The following is a 25965-nucleotide window of genomic DNA, read 5'->3' on the forward strand; positions in this document are numbered from 1 at the left end:
ATGCCTACGCTCTAGGAGCTAGAAGGTGGCAGGGAACCCAAGCTTCGACCTAGATTTTCACCAAATGCTCCGATTTTCAACTCCAGCACTCCACCCCCACCCTATGCTGTGCCTAATGCCTAGGAATCTGAAGGATTTCTGGATCAATATAAAGGTTCTCTGCCTCAATTCATGAATCCAAAAAATAAATCTCTGATTTCATGGAAGAGAAATATGAAAGGAGAGATGGTGAAGGAACATCTACCTGACTTTGAGGAGTGAGGAATAAGGGAATTCAAGTGCTTTCAGCCCCACACCTCATCTCCCACCCCCTCGGACTCCACATTCTGAGGATTTGTAAGGTTAAGTCTCACAAAAATAAAAATTCAAACTGAATCAAGAACAAAATTGTGTGCACACCATAACTACAGCTGTGAAAACTAAATTTCTATGTTTCAAAGACTAAAAGGCAATACTTTAAAAAGGAAAGAGGTGCTGCATCAGGATCATTTTTTTAGAATATTTAACTTTGTAGAATTTAATATTCTTCCATTTAAAAGACTGTAATGTAACTGAATAAAATCAAGTCAAGTGCTTAAAACAACTCCATGCAAAGTCCCTAAATCAGGGACCACTATCAAGCACATGGTCGCATGGTCACCTACCACACACCCATCTCTGTCAAGCCCTGTACTCACCCATCCCGGAGAAATGAAGGTCCCTCGCACTGGCTGATCCTTACCTGCACTCCAGCTCCTCGCACCAATCTTTATCTCGGTGTTTGTGTTCATTCCAAGGAATGAGCACCAAGGCGTCTCCATTGTAACTTAAATGAAAAAACAATACATAAGCATTTAAAATACACATTAGCTCAGTGACTGGCTACATAAGAAATATGATGCAAAAATTATTTTTATAAACTTTAATCTCCATTCCTGTTTATGGTATATTAAGTGGTACATGATATATGCTATATACAATATGTAAACAGAAAATACCAAATTATTGATTTCTCTTCAATCATAAAAAAAAGAATATAAAGAAGTTTAACTTCCTGTGATCACAGAAATGTTCTAGAACTACACTATCCACTATAGTAACCAGTGGCTATATACACATGTATGAAGCACTTGAAATATGGCTAGGAGAACTTTAATTTTAATTTCACTGTTAATTAAAATTTAAATAGCCAAATAAATTTAATTAACATTTAAATAGTGGCTACCACATATGACAGCAAAGACCTGGAGGATAGGTAATTATTAGGGGGAAGAAATGATTTTGCGGGCTAAAAATAACAGTAAATGATCAAGAGGTATAGATTTCCAGTTATAAGATAAATAATACTAGGGATGTAATGTACACAATGACTATAATTAACCCCGCCACATAATATACGGAAAAACTATTAGATCAGGAAATTCTAGGAGTCATCATCACAAAGAAAACTTTTTGTTTTCACTTTCTTCCTTTTATATTTTATCTATAGGAGATGACGGACGTTAGCTGAACCTATTGCAATAATCATTTCACAATGTATGTAGATCAAACCATCATACTATATGCCTTCAACTTACACATGATGTATGTCATTTATTTCTCATTAAAACTGTAAAGAAAGTGTATCACTAAAAGATGAACAAGAGAACTAAGAAACGGAAAAATTAAGGCATGACTAGATAGAATTAAGAATAAATTTTTTAAAAAAAGAATAAATTTAGAGGGATCCCCAGGTGACTCAGTGGTTTAGTGCCTGCCTTTGGCCCAGGGCGTGATCCCAGGATCGAGTCCCGCATCAGGCACCCTGTATGGAGCCTGCTTCTCCCTCTGCCTGTGTCGCTGCCTCTCTCTCTCTCTCTTTCTCTGAGTGTGTCTCTCGTGAATAAATAAATAAAATCTTTAAAAAATAAATTTAGAAAGAAAAGTGAGGTAAAGACTGTAGAGTATGGTAACAGAGCAGAGCAACATGCTACATGTTAGGAAACATGAAACCCAGAAACCCAGCTGCCTCCCATCTAGCCAAGCAGTGTTTGGCATGTGACTTTCCAAAGCAAAACCCTCAAACATTATCTTGAAGGTCCCTTTTAGCTCTAATATTCCGTAAGTCCACGACAATAACTGAAATATCCTGAATTAAGAAGACAAAAACTTTAAGAATAAATGCCAATTGCTCTACTTTATGGTTCAATAAAACATTTTCTCTCCTGTTTCTGAATATTAATAGTAGCAATTTTCTAAAATTTACCAGAACTCCAGGGAAAGGATTGCACTTTCTTATATCAGGTTGTATTTTTCACTTTCTTCTCTTACAAGATTATTTAACATGCCTTGCAAAAGAAGCCCTTCGTAAACATTTGAATATTATGTGAGAGGTTAGTCCTCATGTAAGCGGTAACAGGAGCCCACTGGGTGATTTCAGAAAGGTGGAAACTGAAAGGTCTGAGAAGGGGCAGTGCTGTTGGTCAATCAACAGCATCCCCACCAGATTATTACTGGTGCAACTTATCCAAAGTCAAAGCTCCCTATTAAATACAGACAAGAAGAAATGCATTATACCATATTTTATAAATACAGTATTTTACCCACTTTGAAGCTAGCATGTAATGTTCCTGCATAATGTGTCCCAGAGATACATTTGTGAAGGCTTCTGAGTTCATATTTTTAAATTCCTGCATCACACAGATGATCATTTAGCATGGATGCCACAATCACACTATTTCATTTGTCACCAAATAAAAAACGATTTTATTTCCCTCCATGTCAATAACTAATACTTTATCATAGGCTACTGAAATGGAAAGTAAAAGATAACATGGGGATACAATGATGATGATGATAATGCAAACTCTTCCAACATAAGAATAAATTATAGCAGTGAATTGAGGAACAAAGGGGGGGAAAAATGAACAAACGATTACTGCCTTTTCTAATTAAAGCAGACACGGTTCCATAGCTACACAAAATGCTTTCTAAAAGAATTTTAGAAAAATGTAAGTTGAGATTTGTACTTTCTATAGAAAGTACATATTAAATATAAGAGGTATTACTGAAATGATTAATAGTAGTGTGGGACCCTCAGCAAAATAATATTCATTTGGTATTTAAAGACTAGAAAGCTATATAACTTTGTTAAGCTTCACTGAACAGACAGGGTATGAAAACAAGCCAATTTTTATCAAAACACATTTTAAGACAAGTTCTGTTCAGAAGTACACTCCAAAAGGTAGGCCTGAAGAGTCCTGGGTTAATAAAGTTTTTTGCTGCATTTTCAAAGCAAAGCCCAACTAAAATGTTTCCAAATGTGCTAATTACCACTGATGTAGTAATGCTACTACTTGTACTATTAGTATATCTGCAATGATCAGCAACAATAATCTTTAACACTTAATGATCTCCTACTATGGACTAGACAGGATGAAATGTATTTAACATACAAGACTTCATTTAGCCCTGCCAATGTAATGCAGCTAGTAATATGATCTTCCTCATATTACAAGGGGAAAACTGAAGACCAAGTTAACTTGCCCATCCTCATAAAAGTAATAAATGACAGTGCCAAGATTTAAACACAACCAGCTAGAATCCAAAACTTAGCCTTCTAGCTAGCACACACCTATAGAAAGGGCACAGGGGCTATAATCTAGCCCAACCACAAATCCATTATCATTTTCATCATTGCCTTGCTTCATATCTAAGAGCCACCAGGCAAAATCTGTAGGTGGCAAGAAAAGGGTCATTTCAGCCTTCCTAAAATTTAATTCAGACAATCCAATAAGGACCACTTACATGCATATTTAAAGTACAATATAAAACCAAACTCAATACCAGTAGATTACTAACATGATGAAACTAACTTCTCCTAATACAGCTGGACCTTAGGTCTGATCACAAACACTTACATAAAGCAAAAATCAAAAACCTTCTTTCTGTTCTTTCCTTTCCTTACTGAATATTTCTGCAAACTATTTTAAAACAAATTTTACAAGTTTAAAATACTTGCTATAGAAATACCATAAGTTCTTTATCATGTTTCAAATAATTGCATTTCAAAAACAAGATCTCCTTCGTACCTAAAATATAAATTCCTTGAGGACAAAATTTTTGTTTGTTTTTCTACTGCCATATCCTCAATAACTAAAATAGTGCCTGGCATTTAGCAGACTCTAAAACAATGTGTCAGTTGAGTTATTAAATGAAAACACAAAGATTTTTAAGTGAATACTGTTTACTATCCTCAAATTTTTTCAAAAAGTGCTCTCATAGTATCACAGAAATTCAAAATTGGAATAAAGCAATGAAAGGGGACAATCTGTTCATAAAAATACATATGCCAAAAAGTACCTATATATGGAATCTACAGATCTTAGAGTGAGAACGCAAATACTTTCCTAACATAGACCACTACGCTGATGCAAGAGCAAGCTATGCTAGTACTGGTGGACATCTAATCTGGGTAGTTGGACATGTCATGTTCTAGTTCAGGTGAGAAAAATATTTCAGAATATGTATTTCCCTAAATCTCACCATTCTTTAGACTTGAAAATAACTAATCATTACCTTTTAAAAAATGCTCAAATTTTAGCTACTTTACTCTTTGAGAAGGTAAGCAAAATGATAGCACATACAATAAAATTCAGAGAAAAATCTTTTTCACTTAATTCTCTTCACAATAAACTAAGGTCATGTAAATCAATCAATGGGCTAGGTGAAACTGGTTTAAAAAAAAAACAAACCTAGAAAATACACTGCTTTCTTCTAAAGAATTGTAGGAACTTTGGGGAGTTGCAAAAGTTACACTTCAAATCTAAAGTTCCACAAACACAACACATTTACATATACTTTGTTTCATCTTTGTCATTTCTTGTTTCTACTTGGCTTAAGAAGTCGTAAAACTTAAAATGCATCACTAAAAAAAAAGAAAGCACAGGGTAAACTTAAATGATCTCTTTGCAAAATAATGGCTGCTTAATTTTAAGATTCTTTATATTAGAATCCTGTTCATTGTTTTATTCCAAACAATAAACTTAGCTGGTTTCATCTGAAGGTAACATTTATCTGTCAGCAGGAAAAGAATGAATATTTCAAGTTCTATTATGTTCGACTATTCTCTCACCAATTATTTCTCACACTAAATTTAAATGTTTTATTTCAAAGAAATTTTATCAAGAATAAACTTACAAAAAGTTCTTTTGTTCGTGTTCTATGCCATGGAAATAAAAGGCAAAATAAACTGTGAGTTACTACTAATTGCCACCTTTTATGTGCTGGTTTTAAGACGTGGAGTTATATTTATTTCTATTATTTAGCATAGAAGAAAATGTTCTGGTAAATAAAGGACAAGAAATAATAATAACTTGAGCCCACATGTAAACTACACTGTGGTTATCATCACTGAACACATCAAACTGGTCTGAAACTCCTTGGGAAACCAGTCAAAAAGCTAGCTGTCATTTAGAATGCCAGGTTGGAAAAAAAAACTATCTTAAGGCATCATTCAGAGTTCTCTTCTGGACCAACAGGATTCACTTCTATTAATACAGGACTTAGAAAATATAGCAGATTATGAAGTTATTTTGAAACTTAACCTGTATTCTCAGATGTTAGCAATGTATAAGAGAAAGCAGCGTGAAAATACCACCTCCACTGGGACGCCTGGGAGGCTCAGTGGTTGAGCATCTGCCTTCAGCTCAAGGTGTGATCCCCAGGTCCTGGGATCAAGTCCCACTTCAGGCTACAAGGAGCCTGCTTCTCCCTCTGTCTACATCTCTGCCTCTGTGTGTGTGTCTCTCTCATGAATAAATAAATAAATTCTTAAAAAAAAAAAAAAACCACCTCCAAGACTTGGATTCTCCTCCCCCCTCCACCAGCTACTGCATCTATTCCCTGGGACCCTGCTGCTTCATCTATTTAACAAATTCTGTAATATTATCTGCCCAAAATGAAGATAAGACTAGACAAATATTTTCTTGAATTCTGATCCATTATACTTAGGAGTATGCTCTTGGAAGCCAACCTCTGTGACAGATGCTACTGTGCACAGCTGTGTAACCTTGATTGAGTTATTTAAATTGCCTGTGCCGGGATCTCTGGGTGGCGCAGCGGTTTGGCGCCTGCCTTTGGCCCAGGGCGCAATCCTGGAGACCCGGGATCGAGTCCCACGTCGGGCTCCCGGTGCATGGAGCCTGCTTCTCCCTCTGCCTGTGTCTCTGCCTCTGTGTGTGTGTGTGTGTGTGTGTGTGACTATCATAAATAAATAAAAATTAAAAAATAAATAAATAAATTGCCTGTGCCTTAGTTTCCCCATTAGTGACACAGAAAGAACAACAGTATTAACTTCATTTGGATTTGGGGAGAATCAAGGTAGTACACCTAAAGACTTTAGAGTAGTACCTGATATATAATAAATGTTCAAACATCATAAAAAGCATCATTATTCCTAACATCAGCAGAAGGTTTTCATGCAGAGTAAAATATAAGATATATGTAACTGGGTGACATTTCAAGATCTATTTTATGATAAATAGTAACATAATATAAATAATATCAATGATTATATTTACAAATACCTAACAACTGCAATAAACTCTGCTGACACCATCCTGAATACATGGCACCTGGCCAACATAACAAGCAGTAATAAGAAGTGATGAACTGATTTATGACAGAGAAATAAGCAACAGTATCCACAAGGCATCATCTCTCTCCCAAACCCTTAAAACAAAGTTTGAAAATAAATATTTTACCATAACCAAAGGATGATTCAATTATTTCTGAGCACAAGTTAGCGAAATCATTAAAGTTTAAGGGAAAGCCACAAACTTCAAAGGAAATTCTCTCAGAAAAGTTAAGTAAGAAAGGTTACTCTTCACCAAGGTGTTTGCTGTCAACAAAACAAGGGGCAACAGAGGACTACAGAGGTCAGTTGACCTTACACTACCACATCACCTGTCCCTTGCTTGGACAGAGGACCCTCATTCTGAAGAAGAGGCACTCAAGGTCTCAGAACAATGAAGAAGACTTATGTTTGCTACAGGCAAAGTTACTGAGAGGGGAAGGGGGAGGAAAGGTATCCTCAAACCCAACCTCAATGGCATATATTTTAATAAGAATAAGCTAAAATAGACATTTTTTAAAATCCCCAAAATATTTATGTAGTAATTTTTATATTCAGCATGAGGTATTACACACAATATTTATAAATGTTTCTATTTGTATTAATTTTTGTGATGATTTTCATATTTATAGTATTGTCTATGGAAAATACGGGTGAATTAAAACTGGTGAATTTTAACTTTCATTTATAGTATAAACTCACCTACAGCTTCAGAGTAGCCATGTGTACTTATGTGTTCAGTAAGGAAGAACACATATTCAATGTGAAGATACTGAAAGATGTGAGGTTCACGAGCCAACTAAACACTGATGAGGAAGGACCACTTCATATGGGAGAAGCTCAAAACTACAGTGCCAACCACCGTGAAGGAAGTAACGTAAGAGAAATCAAGTCAATTTTACTCCCTGTTCTGTTACTTAGACTGAATAGCAGCAAAACCCTTATTTCATATTACTTAAAGATAACAAGACCCTGACCAATCTCCTTTAGTCTATTAATTAAAGCAGCAAAACCTTCCAGGACAAAGATAAAAGTATATGACAACTGGATTTACCAACTATAAAGCTAATGAAATGTATCAAAATGTTTATGAATGTTTTATCAATGTACATTACAAGCCCTGACCCTACATAAGGTTGTAATGCTAAAGAGTTTAAATCAGAGGTTTAGAGAAGAAAAGAATAATTTATTTTTTTAAAGATTTTATCTATTTATTCATGAAAGATACACACAGAGAGAGGGAGAGACACAGGCAGAGGGAGAAGCAGGCTCCATGGAGGGAGCCCAACATGGGACTTGATCCCGGGTCTCCAAGATCACGCCCTGGGCTGAAGGCAGCGCTAAATCGCTGAGCCACCCAGGCTGCCCAAAAAAGAATAATTTTTTTAATCTTCCTTTTACTCATATAGCTAAAGAAAACAGCAAAACAATGCCTGTGCAGATCTCAAGATACAGGAAGTGTGATCAAGACCCCGCAAATTCGTGCCTCTAAGAACTACACTGAATGGGCATTACTTTGGGGCTTTTTTTTTAAAGATTTATTTATTTGACAGAGAGGGAGAGCACAAGCAGGAGTAGCAGAAGGAGAGGAAGAACGGACTCCCTATTGAGCAGGGAGCACAATGCGGGGCTTGATCCCAGGACCTCAAGATCAAGCCAAAGGAAGCTGCCTAACCGACTGAACCTCCTAGGTGCCCCCCCTGCAAGGATATTTCACACATACCACTTCCTATGTGTGAGCCTAAATACAAAGCTCTAAGCAATTATATTCACACATATATAAATTCAGGAATCTTGAGAAACAGGTATCATGTTTCTCATTTTATAGGAGAGAAAACAGTGCCATAGAAATGTTTACTAACATGCAAAGTCACACAACTAAAAAGCTGCAGCTGAGATTTAACCCAGACAGCCTGGTTCCAGAGCCTGACTTACTAAGTGAATAAACAAATAATCAGTACAGGAATAAACAAATGATCAGGAACAGATCCACTGATATTCTCTTCATTCTAGTATCAGAGCTCTCAAAAACAACTAACAAACTTTAAGAACTGAAAAGATAAGATTTAATTAAGATATAAAACTTAGTCTGAACACATGAGAAATTATTCATCAGGGAAATGCAAATCAAAACCACAATGAGATATCACCTTATACCTGTCACAATGGCTAGAATAAAAAAGACAAGGAATAACAAACAAGTGTTGGCAAGGATGTGGAGAAAAAAGACCACCATGCACTGCTGGTAGGAATGTAAATTGATGTAGTTAATATGGAAAACAATATGGAGATTCCTCAAAAACCATCTGATCCAGTAATTCCATTACTGGGTATTTACACAAAGAAAATGAAAATACTAATTTGAAAAGATACATGCACCTCTATATTTACTGCAGCATTATTTACAATAGCCATGATGTGGAAGCAACCCCATTTCCATCAATGGATGAATGGATAAAGATGATGCCTAGTACACTTATACAACGGAGTATTAGTCATTAAAAAAAAAAAAAAAAAAAGCTGAGATCTTGCCATTTGTGACAACATGGATGGACTTAGAGGGTATTATGCTAAGTGAAGTAAGCTGGACAGAGAAAGACAGATACCATATGATTTCATTTATATGCGGAATCTAAAAAACAAACAACTAAAGAAACAAAAGGCAGAAACAGACCCATAAACACAGAGAACTGATGGTTACACCAGAGGGCAGATAGGTGGGGGATGAGCAAAATGGGTGAAGGGTAGTGAGACAGAAGCTTCCAGTTTCAGAATGAATAAGTCCTAAGAATAAAGGCACAGCATAAGGAATATTGTCAACTGTACTATAATAGCATTGGATGATGACAAATGATAATAACCATTGTGGTGAGCATAGCATAAGGTATAGACTTGTCAAAAAACTATGTTGTGAAACTAATTTGATGCTGAAACCAATCTGAAGTTAATGTAACACTGTGTGTCAACTGTATTTCAACTTAAAAAAAGAAAAAAATTTAATCTGAACAATAAATAAAAAATATGAGCCAACTAAGACTACATAGCTAAGACTGTGATACTCTTGCAACATTTACCTCACCACTGGTGTGATTATTTGTACACAAATGATTCAGATGAGGGCACTTTATACCCTAAGTACCTAAGAATATCGGCAAAATGATTCAAGGAAGTAATTACTCAGCAAGCACCTTTTAAAAAGGAAGCATACATTGTGTTATTCTAACTCTTAAACTTGTCAAAAAAAAAAATATATATATACACTTCAGAAACCAAGTTATATAGTGGCAATAGGAAAAAATGTGGATTGATATTTTTAAAAATAATTTTTAAAAATCATTAATTATAATTAAAAAACTATAAATTCAGCACTTTATATATATAATATATATAAATATATATAATATTCCTCACCTAAATGGATAGAAAAATAGTCTAATTCATGGCATGCATATTTACAACGTTGTCTTTAATTGGAACAATCAGTGTAGTGATCTTTAGAGGGAAAAACAATTGAAACCTTCTGTAATGTTCCCAAATAAAGATTACCTGACTTTTGTCCCCACTACTAAGCTTTTAATGTATTCCTGTTACTGCTGTCACTGCACAGAATTATCAGCAGTCCCCAACTTAGAATGGTTCAATATACAATGTTTTACTTTATGATGGTGTGAAAGGAATATGCATTCAGTAGAAACTACTTTGAATTTTGAAGTTTGCTCTTTTCCTGGGCTAGTGTTATGTGGTATGATACTCTCTCACGATGTTGGATAGCAGCAGTGCACCACAGTTTCCAGTCAGCCATGCAACGGACTACTGAGGATAAACACCCAATTTACTTAAAACCCTTCTGTAATCATATAACCATTCTGTTTTTCACTTTCAGTACTTCAGTAATTCAATAAATTACATAAGATGCTCACCACTTTATTATAAATAGGCTTTGTGTTAGATGATTTTCCCAAACTGTAGTCTAGCATTATGAACGTGTTTAAGGTAGGCTAAGCTAAGCTATGATATTCAGTAAGTTAGGTTTATTAAATGCATTTTCAACAACGGGTTTATCAGGATATAACCCCATCATAGGTCACATAAGATATGTACATTTATTTGTGTCTTGCTCCTTTACTGAACTGTAAGCTCCTTCAAGGTTTTAGTCATTTTTATATCCTTAATACAATACCTGGCATTCATTTAAACCTCACTAAATACGTTTTAAGATTTTATTTATTTATTCATGAGAGAGAGAGAGGCAGAGACTCAGGCAGAGGGAGAAGCAGGCTCCATGCAGGGAGCCCGACGTGGGTCTCCAAGATCACACCCTGAGCTGTAGGCAGCACTAAACCTCGCTAAATAAATAATTAATGATAGATAAATGGATAGGTAGATGGATAAACCACAGGGTATTTACAGTTCAAGATCAATATGCTTGCTTGCTCTGTTGCTACAGATTTAAACAATATACTCTAGGGTTTGTTCAAATTTTTCTGATTTAAAATTTCTGAAATGGATTGTACAACCTCCTATAGTATACCCATGCCATCAGCAACACTGCAGGTACTGTATACTGCAAGTGGCTCTGCGCTGTATATGAGCATGTATAAGCACAAAGAGATGTGAAAAGTCCTAAGCCTTAAATAAACAAAGCAGGACAAAAGGGGGTTTGCCCTAAGATATTGCTGTACAAGTCTGTTTAGAGCCTTTCCATCATGAATTCTTTGGATCTAGTCCAAATTAACTGCAGACTAACATACAATCATAACTAAAGAAACAAAAATCCCAGAAATGTAGACAGAGAGGCTCTGATGTCAGTTCCACAGGCTGTGGTTGGGAAGACAATGTTCTAAACATCTGTGGCACAAGTAATTCTAACACATTTCTACTGTTGATAAAGTTCAAAGTTAAATTAGAGATTGTAGGAAGAGAAAGAAAGAAAAATATTAGAGAATTGAAGAAAATGGGTCTAATATGTTTTAGTACGGATTCTTACTACACTGTAAACACTCATTCACAAAATCAGAAACAAGTTTTTACATCCTTAATATAAAAGGAAGTACTCAGGAAGAGGTGAGCGAGTTGACCCTGAAATAAAAATAGGTTCCAGATTATTCACAAACTAGACACAATATCAAATAAACAGCCCTATACCTGCATTACTAGAACACTTTCTGTAATTTTCAGATTAAGGAAACCCATTATGGATTAATTTAACCCATTATAAATTAAGAAATCTATTCAGATAAACTTCACAGAGAAGCTAACCTAATAGTACACACACACACACAATGTGATTACATAATGCATTATGACAAAGGACCAGGTACATTCCATAACAACAGAGATAGGAACTCATCTGGTGAGATGAACAAACCTACATGCCTGGCATCCAATAAAAAAAAAAAAAAATATTTGCACATCCACGTTCACAGGGACACTACTGACAATAGCCAAAGATGGAAACAAGTCAAATTTCCATCAAGAGATAGAAAATAAAACATGGTATGAACACACACACATACATACATATGTAGTGCATATGGTATATATATGTGGTGTATACATATATGACATATATATTTACACACACATACAATGTAATATTATTCAACCTTAAAAACGAAACCCTTACATATGCTACAACATGAATGAACATTGAGACATTATGCTAAATGAAATAAGCCAGACACACACACACACACACACACACACACAGAGACATATATAGTATAATTCCACTTTTCTGAGTTGTCAAATTTGTAAAAACAGAAAGCAGAAAGTCACCAGGAGCTAGTGGGACTAGAAAATAGGGGGTTATTATTTGATGAGTATAGTGTCAGTTTGGGAAGATAAAAAATGTTCTGAGATGCATGGTGGGAATGGCTATACCACAATGAATATACTTGGTGTCACTAAACTATATACCTAAAAGTGGTTAAAATGATAAAAATTATGTATGCTTTCCAACAATAAAAAAGAAGAAAAAAAAAATACCAGGTATGTAAAAAAGCAGGAAATTAAGGCCTATAACTAGGAGAATTACCAATTTCTTAAACAAGACCAAGAAACACCAATAACATGATATGGAGATAGAAAAAACTTTTTAAGTCCAAATCTAACTCCTAGGAATGAAAACTCAGCAGCTCAGATGAAAACACTTTTCATTAAGAGCATTAAGATGGCATTAAGAGCAGAAACCACAGAAGCAAGTAGTCAACTTGCAAAGTAATAGAAACAATCCAAAATGAAAAGCAGAAAAAGACTGGGAAAAAAAATGAATTGTAAGACAAGAGCAAGTGGCTAGCACACATATAAGTAGTAGCCCAAAAAGACTGTATTAAGGAGGAGAGATGAGAGAAGAAAAAAATATTAGAAGAAATAATACGCATGAATTTACTAAATTTGGTGTAGATCCAAAGAAGTCAATAAGCAGCAATGAGAACAAACACGAAGAAAACCACATCAAGGCACATGATAGTCCAAGAGCTCAAAACTAGTTATAAAGAAAAATTTTAAAACAACCAAAGAAAGTTAAGACACATGATGTAGACAAACAGTGAGAATGAAACCAGCCTCATGGAGGACAATGGAAGACGTCAGAGGTGCACAACCTCTAAAGGACTAAAAGGATAAAAGTGACAGCCTAGAATCATGTACTCAGCAAAAGTATTTTTCAAAACAAAGGCTGCCCCAACAAAGGCAAAATAAAGACTTCTTTGGGCAAACAAAAGCAGAGAATGTGTTGCCAGAAGACTAGCCCTAAAAGAGGTGCCAAAGAAAGCCTTCCAGACAGAACAAAATTGGTATTAGATAGAAATCTGGACCTACAAAAGGCAATGAACAGCAGTGGAAACAGTAAATACATGTGCAAATATAAAGTGTATTTTTAATTTTTAAAGAAGTTACTGATTAAAGCAAAAAAAGACAAAAAATGTATTGTGGAGTTCATAACATACGTAAAAGTCGAATATAGGTCAACAATCATTCAAAAGCCAGCAGAGAGAAAAATGGAAAAATACTGGGGAAAGGTTCTTACATTATACATGAAGTTTTGCTGTGTTATTTGAAGGTAGACCACCATAAGCTAAAGATACATGCTGTAAACACTACAGCAACCACACACACACATACACACATATACAGTTAATAATTCAATAAAGGAGATTAAGTGGAATTATAAAAACAGCCAACTCAAAAGAGGCAGGAAAAGAGAAAAAGGCAAATAATAAATAAATAGAACAAATGATAAATAACCAAAATGTCAGTTTTGAACTAAGCCATACTGAACTATGCATTATATGTATATAGCCAGAGCATGACAATTAAAAGGCAGAGATTGCCAGATTAAACAGCAAGATTCCATTACAGCTGATCCTTGAATAAAACCAGTTTGAACTATGTGGGTCCACTTATACACAGATTTTTCCGATAAATACAGTACTATAACTGTTTTCTCTTCCTTACAATTTTTTAATAAAATTTTCTTTTCCCTAGCTTACTTTATTGTAAGAATATAGTATATAATACATACAACATACATGTTAATTGATCATGCTATTGGTAACTTCTGGTCAACAGTAAGCTAGCTATTAGTAGTTAAACTCTGGAGAAATCAAAACTCACACATGGATTTCTGACTGCACAGTAAGTCAGTGCCCCTAACACCCACCTTGTTCAAGGATCAACAATCTTATATTGTTATATAAGACAATCTTATATTGTCTATAAGAAACACACTTTAAATATTAAAAAAAAATCAATGTACATGCAGCATTAGAAAAGTATCCAATTTGAAGAAATCTGATCTCTGTTGAGATAGCTATCTATGCTTTTCCAGAGTTTAATGTAAAAAAGTCCTCACAAGCCATTCCGTTTCTTTCACAGACAAAACTAAGTTTTGGCATCAGAAGTCAGGATAGTGCTTCTCTTAGATGAGGTGACTACAAGAGGGTAATAGGAGAGGGTATAAGGGATACTCACAATGTCGTTCTTCAACTTGTTCACAAATGCACCAAACTGTACATCAATTGTACAAATATACCAACTGTATAAATTACACATTTACAGTTTGTTCATGTTCCTGTATATATAATTCAATACAAAGTGAAACTAAAAACTTTAAAATTGCATTCAAACTAAAGGTTCACTAGGCAGCCACTTCATTAAGAATTTGGAACCTCAGGTACCTGATATCAAGAAAGGGATGCTGTCCCAGATGGGCAAATCACGGCATCAGTATCTGCAGGGAAGGATATTCCCTACTACATTTACATTTTGTTTACTCATCAGTCTTTCGCAAGCCTACTTAATGCACTTGAAACTACAAGATATCTGTAACATGACATGCTTATCCACATGTACCAAAAAAACTGGTACTGCTGCTGCCATAGCCATACCCTCTGCTACCTTAACCACTGCTGTACACTGAACGCCAGTGATATGCTAGAAACAGTAACAGAGGACACTGATCGCTCTTACATTACTCAATCATCACAATACCTCTGCAATGTCCCCGTCCCACACTTGAAGAAATTGAAATTTAGAAGCTAAGGGACTTCTCAAAGGTAACACAGCTATCAAAGTATCAGGGCCAAGACACACACTCAGATTTTGACAAAAAGCCTTTGATCTTCCCAGAGTACTACCATACTACCACTTCTACATCAAATATGTCAGTACCATGTCATGTGATCCCAACATTTACATATGTCATAGAGGTTTTTTTCTACAGTTATTACATATAGTATCTAAACCTTTAGGATTAAAAATTGGGTCAACAAAGAGGTCAAAACATTTTTTAAAGTAGTGTATGTATGTACTTTGTGTATGAAATATGAATTTGATTCTTAATAGAATTTTTCTTATTACAAATACAATATTTAAACAGGCTTGGCTATATCAGAAATTGGGAAAGTGTCTCTCAGGGTTATTTATATGTTAATTAAATATAGTGTGATAAAGAGATTCACTGCTGTTACAGACAAGTATTTACATATTAATGAAATCTTGACTGGAAAAGACATTTTGTGATCAAGAAGAATTATAGGGACTATTTCCCTAAGGTAATTCAACCATTCAGAAGATGTTATAATCTACTTAAGGATCACATGTTCAGAATTATTGGGCAGGGTACTTAAAGTTTGGAGGAAAATGAATACTGAAAGAAAAATCTCATCTCTATGAAAAGAATATAATTTGGTACCAGGAAGTAATGCTGAATCTAGTAACAGATTTTTAGGAGAGTACATTAGTTTTTTAAAAAGTACTCTCTCAAAGAGGTCTTAATTTCAAATAAAATTATAAACTTTGAACTGCATTAAGCCACATTAAAAACATTTGACAATGTTACACATACACTAAAACGATCATGCAATTAAAGTTATTTTCAAAATGATTCCCTATTTCAGCATATATTTCTACTAATGCCTCTCAAATTTTTTTCCTGAAAGCAGGATAACAATCCCTTTTCTGTTTTGCCCATCAACACGCTGTGAGAAATTTATGTAAAACATAAAATTGATTTGTAAATAAAAAAGAGGAAATCAACAAATCAGCACACCTTCATTTCCTTAGTACTTCTCAGAGTATCAAATACAAAATATCAGTATCATCATACTTTGCAAAGCCCATAAAAATTACTCTGAAATATTCATTTCCACCTTCTTAATCAAAGAAATTGCCCTAAATCCATCTTGTTGCTTTACATAAATAGAAAGACAAGAACTAATTGAGTCAAGATCTAACGTGCCCACAGTGCCAGAAGACAATTAAACCAATTATCCCACTGCCAGCCCCAGACCCTGCTCCCAGACAGTTGAGGTGATTAGCTTTTCCTTTCTGATCCAAACATCAGGTTATTCTTGGATTCAGGAACTGCCAATATATCCCGTTTTGTAAAGTACTCTCTATACTCCTCTCACCACAGAAGGCCAAATACTTATTCCAAGCCTAAAATACAAACCAATTTATTGTTCTTTGTTCACAGCAATTCAGAAATAAACTGCACATATGGGAATTGAATTTTGATTAGGTAACTAATCAACTTTTCAATTTTAAAGGGAAAAGAAACATTTTCATTTTTCTCTTGAGAATCAAACAAGTAAATGCAATGCTCCAATTTTTCCCATAATTATTTTATCTTCCAGGCTACAGTTTAGGTGATATTTCCATTACAACAACAAAATTACAGTGGGGATGACCAACAGAATGACCAACGGAAACTGCTTTTTAACAGTTTCAGTGAAGGAAAAAAGAAATCTTTATGAACAGAAGTAGGCTACATAAAAACATAAGGAAAAAGAAATTCCTGATTGTTTATTCAAATTCTGTGCATTAATTCACTTCAATTAACAGGGCTGCCTGGTGGCTCAGATGGTTAAGCGTCTGCCCTGGGCTCAGATCATGATCTCCAGGTCCTGGGATCTAGTCCCACACTGGGCTCCCTAATCAGCACGAATCAGTTTTTCTCCCTCTCCCCTTGCTTGTGCTCTGTGCCTCTCTCTCACTCTCTCTCTCTCTCTCTCAAATGAATAAATTTTTTTAAAAATTCATTCCAACTAACGAATTCACCGAGAACATCTTTTGTACAGGTGAAGACTGAGTGAGTAAAACAACTTCAGGTTAAATATTCAGACGACTATTTCCTCCTCAAACTTCTCAATATCAAAGTCACACTCAACTTTCAAGGTCTAGAGCAAACCTTACCTCTTCCAAGAAGGCTTTCCTGATTTACCTCCTTTGTAACAGACAGTAATCTCTCCTATCTCAAACCTATCTAAACTCATCCTATAACATGTATTTTAATTACATGATAGTTACATCTATACCTAACCAGCCTGATCTTACCTGCTAGATTCTAATTTATCTATGGACAGGGACCACACGTTTGACTGACGTCACACAATTTCGAATGACTCCTTCATCTTCTTTAAACTGTTCTTTCAATGAAAACGAAATAAGATAAAGCAATTTAGAAATGCTTTAATTTTTAAATCAGTTTCATAGGTACTCATGATTTGTTATAAATTTCACTTAAAAAGATTAAAATTCAAAACTCAGTATCTGATTCGAAAGAAATATTAATATGCTTCTTATGGGAGAGAAACTTCCAGAGTATCCTTAAAACTATGAAACTAAGCCACCATTAATTAATTCTGGTACAGTCTTCTGTCGCCCTTCAAGGAAAACAAATAAAAATTTACAGCTCCCAATTGAAAGCTGCCTAGTGTTTCCACTGAGACTTCATTGAAAAAGATAGTTCAAATTATTTAATTATTTCATTTCTGAAAAAAAAAATCACCAACTAATGCAGAATATGAAAGCATCAACAATCTGAAACGGCAAGTGTAGTAACAATCTACCTCTCCATTGTGAAGAATGGAAACAATGTCATCTGGTTATAAAATCAATTTGACCTAAATCAAATTTGTCCTATTGGAAATTTTAATAAAATGCCTATTTATGTTTTGCTATTTTAGCACATAAATCTTATGTTTGGCTCTATGCTTGGCTACTCAAACCCAAGAGTTAGAGACTAAACATTCCCTTCTGTCTGTATCCTCTCTTTATCACAAAAAGATGAAAAGGTTTGCCATAGGAAATTAGGCAATAACAGTAACCTTGCATCTCAAACTAGAATTCATCTTCATCCTTTACTTCATTTGGGCAGTACTTCCACAGCACAAATAGAAACATGACCCACGGATGGCAAGCCAATCTAAATTTTATTTAATCATAACTTTAATTTCACTAAAAGTATTTGATGCCTTGAGGATATTATGCTAAGTGAAATAAAAGAGCCAAAGAAAGACAAATATCTCATGATTCCACTTACATGAGCCACCTAGAGTAGAAAACATCATCCAGACACAAAGCAGAATGATGCTGGTCAGAGACTGGGTTGAATGGAAAATGGAAACTTGTTTAGTGGGCACAGAGTTTTAGTTTCACAAGACAAAAAGTTCTAGAAACTGGTTGAACAAGGTGAATGTGTTTACTACTGAACTGTATGCTGAAAAATGGTTAAAATGGTAAAATTGATACTATGCATTTACAATCAAAAATGTTTCTAAAAAAAATTAAAAACTGTGGAAGGAGCCTCGGTGTCCATCGAAAGATGAATGGATAAAGAAGATGTGGTTTATGTATACAATGGAATATTACTCAGCCATTAGAAATGACAAATACCCACCATTTGCTTCAACGTGGATGGAACTGGAGGGTATTATGCTGAGTGAAATAAGTCAATCGGAGAAGGACAAACATTATATGGTTTCATTCATTTGGGGAATATAAATAATAGTGAAAGGGAATAGAAGGGAAGGGAGAAGAAATGGGTAGGAAATATCAGAAAGGGAGACAGAACATGAAGACTCCTAACTGTGGGAAACAAACTAGGGGTGGTGGAAGGGGAGGAGGGCAGGGGGTGGGATGACTGGGTGATGGGCACTGAGAGGGGCACTTGACGGGATGAGCACTGGGTGTTATTCTGTATGCTGGCAAATTGAACACCAATAAAAAATAAATTTATTATTAAAAAAATAAATAAAATAAAAGTTTATAATGGCCAAATGATCTTAATGGTCCCTAAATTTAACAAAGCTAAAAATACGCAAAACCAAAAACATGATTTACAAATGCACAAAAGATATATTCATTCTGAATCGAACTATTGAAGAACCCAATTAGGCTATCATCTTGCTGCATTATCAAGTGGGGCAGAGAACAGCACAAAGGGATTAGGTCCTAGGAAAAGTAGGAACGCTTCTGGGTTAGCAAGGGAATAAAATGAGAGGGACAAACTTGCAGTTAAGTAAATAAGCCTGGCACAAAGAGGTCCTGGGTCTCTTGAGGAGGAGAAATGCTTTGCCAGTTGAGCTGTCATACAACTTTTACTGTACTGTTTTGTAATGTTGTTCTAAATGAACGCAGGTGAAAGTGCTTTCTATTTCTATGCTCTAGGAAAAAAAAAAAAGCAGTTTCTAAGTAGTCAGGTATGTGCTGACATAAGATTAGGCTGACATTCTACACAATCTAAACAAAAATGACTTAATGTCTTTTACCCAGCCTCTTCTGATTTTTAGCATTAATGGGATGTCACATTAATTGCCATGGAGCTGAAGGCAGAGAATGATTATAAGTCAACAAATAATTCTTATAATCACAAATTCAGAAAAGAAAACAGAAAGGTCTGTAACACATTTTTATGGTTCACACAAGAACAACCCATCTGCACATTTACAGAATGCTTTTCAGTCAAACTTTCAATCACCAAATAATCTAACTAAACTCAGGTATTTACAAGCAAACAAACTGCCAAGGTACTATAGTAACAGCTTGCCTACGATGATGACTATACAATGTTCTGGATATTCTACTTCCATCAATAGAATTTTACCACTTAGAACTATAAAATACTTTAAATATTGTAATATCTCAAATATACTAAATAATTCAGTCTTTCCTTATTGATTCTGGAAATGATCCAGGAATACAAATACAAGTATCAATTTTCATTATCTAGCAAATACATGCGTCAAATAATTTCCTGCCTGACAGATATATACAACAGAGTTCATTTCCATATATTAAAAATAAATGAAATCGAAATGCAATGTGGTATCCTGGATTGAATTTGGAAACAGAAAAGAGATATTAGTAGAAAAACTAATTATATCCAAATAAATCTGTCATTTAGTTAACAGTATTGTACAGTCAGTTCTGCTATCCTATTTAAAGATGCAAGTTTGTTCTAATGACACATAGGAGTGTAACACAAATTTCACATTTGCTGACTCCCAATTTCATCCACAAGAAACACCAGGTGCACACAGAACACTGAACCCAGTTATGTCGGGTTACGGGTGCAGGGACACCCAAACATCTACCAGTGAACTCAGTTTCCAGAGTGAGTTAGGAAGCACCCTCATCCGCATCTGGTGGCACAACTTTCCACCAGATTTCTAACCACCCTGCTTCCTTCACTTCCCAATAATGCAGGAACGCAACTCTTCGGATACCCATTTCCACATGAGAAGTTGTGCTAAGTTTTTTCTTAGGTAAGTGCCATCTTTTAGTATTTGCATGTCTGTTACCCAAGTAACACATGTAAAAATATATTAGGACTTTAATTTAGTTTCCTAACTTTGTTTCTCTAAACGTTTTTGAGTGCTGGACCATTAATCCCATTTTTTACATAAGCCCTGTGTTTTCACTGCATGATTCTGCATAGTCAGTGATTTTTAGGAATGTATATGTCATGTTATAGCAGAACTGACTATTCCAGTGCCAATTTCTTATTTTTGATAAATGTGCTATGATTATATGGGAAGAAAGAAGTGAAGGATATATAGGCATTCCCCATATTCTCCATTCAACTATTACATAATTATAAGATTATTTCAATAAGAAGTTTAAAACAGTAAGCATATGATGTATATAAAGCCAAGACTCTCCTAGAGGATTCTGCATTAATACTTGCAAACACAGGGTAGCCCTGGTGGCTCAGTGGTTTAGTGCCGCCTTCAGCCTGGGGTGTGATCCTAGGGACCTGGGATCGAGTCCCACGTCGGGCCCCCTGCATGGAATGGAGCCTGCTTCTCCCTCTGCCTGTGTCTGTGCCTCTCTCTCTCTCTCTCTCTCTCTCTCTGTGTGTGTGTGTGTGGGTTTTCTCATAAATAAATAAAATCTTTAAAAAAAAATTGCAAACACATAAGTAGCATTTATCTGGCGCCAAGCACTGTTCTCGGTGTTTTATATACACAGACTCATTAAACATTCTCACAATGCTATGAGGTAGGTGTTACAATCATGTCATTTTACAGTTGAGAAGACTGAGGTACATTTAAGAAAAGCTATTTAAAAACACGAACTAAGTAAGTTGGCTCTAGAATCAAAGCTCTAACCCCTATGCTACTTCAACAGACAACTGTTCAAAATATAACTTTTAAAACTACGTTACTTCCATCATTCTAGAAAGATTCTACAATGGGAAAAGAGGCCTAAGATGAAAAAATTAAATAATCTTTCAAAAACATGCCATAAGTATCAAAAATTCTAAAAGAAAAAAAATCCCTTTATAGAAATCTCTATTAGCACAAACTGTGGAAGCTAATAAAGATAGAAATGCTACCTCTGTACTTCAACTAAACCAGGCAACTAGAACATAAAGTATATACATTTTATAGCAATGACATATTAAGGATAGCTAATAAAAAGATGAATCATCTGACAGAAAAATGTAATTTCAAAGTTTTACAAAACTGGGTTAAATTTCATCACTGTCAAACACACATGATAATTTAAGAATGACAATATAAAACATAAAACTAGCATATACCACAGAAGTTTCCCAGCAATCATAATCATCAAATTTGGCCCAAACAAAATCAGTTAGTCAAACTTTGGTTAAACGCAAAAGCAAAAGCTCAACACAGGATAAGTAAAAGGCTACTTTGTTAACATAACTTACCATTGCTTCCCATTACAGAGCTCAAACTCTGAAATGCAAAACCCTACCTATCCTCCCACATATATACTCTACACCAGTGAGCCAGACACAAGGTCCTTCCCTTATGGGGAAGAAATTTATTCATTCACTCAACAAGTATTTACTGAGTGCCTAAAACGTGCCAGGCAATCTTCTGTGGAAGGGCTAAGGAAGAGGAGAAAACACATCAAGTCCCTGTCCTACTGGAGCTGCTGTTTTAGCAGGGAAACAAGTAACAAGTAAGTAGAACACTACCATAGGGGTGATAAATGCTAGGAAGAAAATAAAACAAGGAAGGGGGATTTAAAGTTAGGGTAAAATCTTAAATAGGATGGCCAAGGGAGATCAGATAAAGTGGAGAAGACAAACAACCATAGGAGATGTTAGGTGTAAGTGCCATGAAGAAAAACCTGCTAAGGGCAAAAAACAGTGGGAAAGAGCAGAGGCTATAGAAAAAGAGTGGTCAGAGAAGGGTTTGTTGAAAAGACAGCCTCTGAGAGGGACTCAGAAGGAAGTAAGAGGCCTAGTCACATGAAGATCCAAGAGGAGGGTGCACCAGTCAGGGGCAAACATGGCATCCTCCAGGGACAAGAGGCTTGCACAGCAGGAGGGAGAAAAGGAGGGACACTGTGCTGCTATCCTAACAGCCAACTAAAGACTGTGCAGAGTTACACAGTCATTCTGCATTCGGGGAGCCATTTAGAGTTGAGTAACTTGTTTCAAATGTATTGAATAGATTACTAAAAATTTATTTCTTGCAAAATACAAGTGGAGGGGCTGAAGGGAAGATAAAGCAGGATGCAATGGGCTCAGCTGCTGAGCAGTATATACTCTGAGAAAAAAAGGCATGTGGACAGAATGCTCTGCTGTCCTTAGAGGCAGTAAATGAGGAAGAGGGAAGGGCAGGTTATTAGTTTTCAAACACTGCAACTGAGGAGGCTTTAAAAAAAAAAAGGCAGAAAGGCTGCAAATGTATTTAGTCTTTTCTTTTTTTTTTTTTTTTATTGGAGTGCGATTTGCCAACATATAGTGTAACACCCAGTGCTCATCCCTATTTAGTCTTTTCAACTCTTATTTCTTCTTCAGTTTGAAAGCATGATGCTGTAAAGCAGGACTTTCTCTTGATGCTTAAAACATATCTGAATAACTCCTGCTAAAGAGAAACTGTTTTACTCACCTCCCCCAGTGCCAGGCACACAGATGGTGCTCAGCAAACAAGTGCAGAAGAGCTCGCTTGGTCCAACAAAAGACACTAGGTGTTCATCTGACTTGAAAGTGATTGGAAGATAAATACCAAGTATTCAGAGAATACATTTCCTCAAAAAGGAAATGATTTCTATAAACAGATCTTATTGATTCACACATCCATTACAATAAAACTTCAAGCTGGGAAAATGTAAGGCTTTATCCATGAGCTCAAATAGCACCAGACTCATAAATTAAGGACGTCAGAGCCTCAGTGAGACACTAACCAGGGCACCTCCATTGTTAAAGGTAAGAAATCTATTCTGTTGTATTTCCTACAGGACAGCCTTTGACCTCTCTTATAAATGGGCATAACGCAGACCTAATTTACCCAGCTAGAAAAGCATTTCCAGAGACCCTACTACACAAGCACCACCCACTTTAGGCCAAAAATAAGGAGGTCTCTACCTTAAAGAGTTAGTTTTCAGTTTAAGATTGGATGTATATTAAAATAGGGGACAAGAGAGAGTGAAGCTGACATAAAAAAAAAAAAAAAAAGCTAACTAAAATATACTGTAAAAAGGGTTCTACTACAAGAACAAAGATGGTGAGAATATAGGAAAAGGAGTAAGTTCATGGAAGACCTCATAGGAGAGGCTATGCCTGAAATGTAACTGTGGGTTTGCTTTATAGCCACATAAAATCATAAGGAGAGAGACATTACTGTTAAAACCTACTGTTGTTCCTCACTCTTTCTAATTAGAGAAAAAAATACACCCAATGTGACTTTCTTAAGAAACAAAAATCTTTATTTCCTCAATGTGTTTAAAATGAATATAGTTAAGGACTCTTAAGAATCCAGACTTTTCAGCAACATATTCCAACACAATGATTCCAAATAGCTTTATCCTCTATAACCCTCTGCTATAACATGGTATGTGGAGATATATATATATGTATATGTATATATATATAAATACATCTCCAGTATCTATCACAATTTAAGCAGGTTACAGCAGCCCCAGTAAGGGAACCATAAGGCATTTAGAGATGATCCAGTATTGGGCATTGTAAAACTATTTTGCAAACCAATTCTGAAATATCAAAAAATCATGTGTTTATCTAAGCAGTCATCAGGAGACAATAACCATAAATGAACTTAAATCTAAAAACAAATTACCTTAAAAAAAAAAAAAAACAACAACAACTTTAAGAGATGGTAGCCCCCTGCCTTTTTTTAAGAGATGGCCCTTTTCTATACTTTTATAGAAAAAAGTCATTTACATTCAGATTAGATCTATTTTTGCAAAACGGTAGAAAACAATACAATTATATTCTAAAATACTTATACTGTCACAAAACACATTCTATATATCACTGTACCGATATAAAAGAAATTACATGAAAATTAAGAATAAAATCAAGCTTCTTTTTATTCACTATTATCATGACAAAGACTTTTTGAACACTAAGAGTAGTGTATAAAATGAGGAATTTAGAACTTATTTTTTGAGCTGCCTACAGCTATAAACAAATATAAATTACAAATCCTGGCCATACTTACAGAAAGTTATACTACTAAACTTCTATAAATCAGTTTTTATAATAAGAGGGATAATACCAAAAGTGTTTGGAAATCAGATATAACTATATATGAAATACCTACTAATTACTCTATAAACATTGGTCCTCACCATCAAAAATACCTAAGCTTACCAACAGAATCCTGGGTGGAGGTGACAGGGGAGAAATAAGGAAGCCAAGTGATCCCCAATTCCAGTAACATCCCTAACAGTATTAAATTGCCAGTAGCTAAAATTTGCAACAGTGATTCCAACTGGAAAGGTCACAATCTCTTCAAGCCTTTTACAGATTACCAGCAGACCTCATACCTATCAATTCAGTTGTTAATATATACAGGATGAATAAGCAACACAGGGACTGTCACTTCATGGTAATAATGAGTAAATTCAAATTCAGAATGGATATGAATCATGCAGCTCAGTGACTAAGCCAGATTTACTAGTAGATGTAAGAAGGCCTCACATTTACTAAACCAGTTCACTCACTGGATGTAAAATGTCCCCCTGTGAATACTCTTGCCTTTGGCCTCAGTGCAGTCATGGACAAGCATAGGATCCGCTGCACTCCTGTAGGCTCCCAGGTGCCACTAAGGCCTGGAGCAAATGGCCTACCTACCCATTTTGAGCTTTTGAGCTGGACACTGAAGCAAATTTATTATCTCTTCTTCATTCTCAAGAAGAAATGTTCTGGCCTCCAGAAGCCTACTGGCTGCTACAACGAAGACCACTGAACTAAGAGTCTATGTCATGTGTAGTGACCCAATTCTCAAATAGCCTTGAACTGAGATAAAGAGCATCAGAGTTCAATTCGTAATAAAGTGGAACTCTGATTTCCCATTTGTCTTTCTGCCTCTGGAATTTCATAAGGAGAAACGGTGTTAAGAGAAATAAGATTCAGACATTCCCGAGTCCCTTGGACCTACTACCCGATACTGTCAGAACTACATTTCTAAAAGATACATCTAACTCAGACAGATATTGTTATCCTAAAAACTGTCTTTAAACAAAGAAACAAAAAAATATAAATAAAAAAACAAACACAAAAAACAAATGTTCTTAACCATAAAAACACTGCATACTGAGCACACACCAGTAAAATCAGGAGGCCTTCAAGAAAGAAAAGA

General features: G+C 35.4%; 1 protein-coding gene across 3 annotated transcripts in view; it reads right to left on the reverse strand.

Moving 5' to 3' along the window:
* The window catches only part of NBAS (NBAS subunit of NRZ tethering complex), a 319521-nt gene that overhangs the window by 198540 nt on the left and 95016 nt on the right, over positions 1–25965 (reverse strand). For all 3 annotated transcript variants that reach the window (XR_005372117.1, XM_038560813.1, XM_038560814.1), the window contains exon 22: positions 722–805. Coding sequence is in view for 2 of the 3 variants with exons in the window: in XM_038560813.1 (XP_038416741.1) it covers positions 722–805 (84 nt within the window). In the remaining variant the exon portion in view is untranslated. The remainder of the gene's footprint in view (positions 1–721; positions 806–25965) is intronic.

This window comes from Canis lupus, chromosome 17, assembly GCF_011100685.1.
Source record: "Canis lupus familiaris isolate Mischka breed German Shepherd chromosome 17, alternate assembly UU_Cfam_GSD_1.0, whole genome shotgun sequence".
Taxonomy (NCBI): domain Eukaryota; kingdom Metazoa; phylum Chordata; class Mammalia; order Carnivora; family Canidae; genus Canis; species Canis lupus.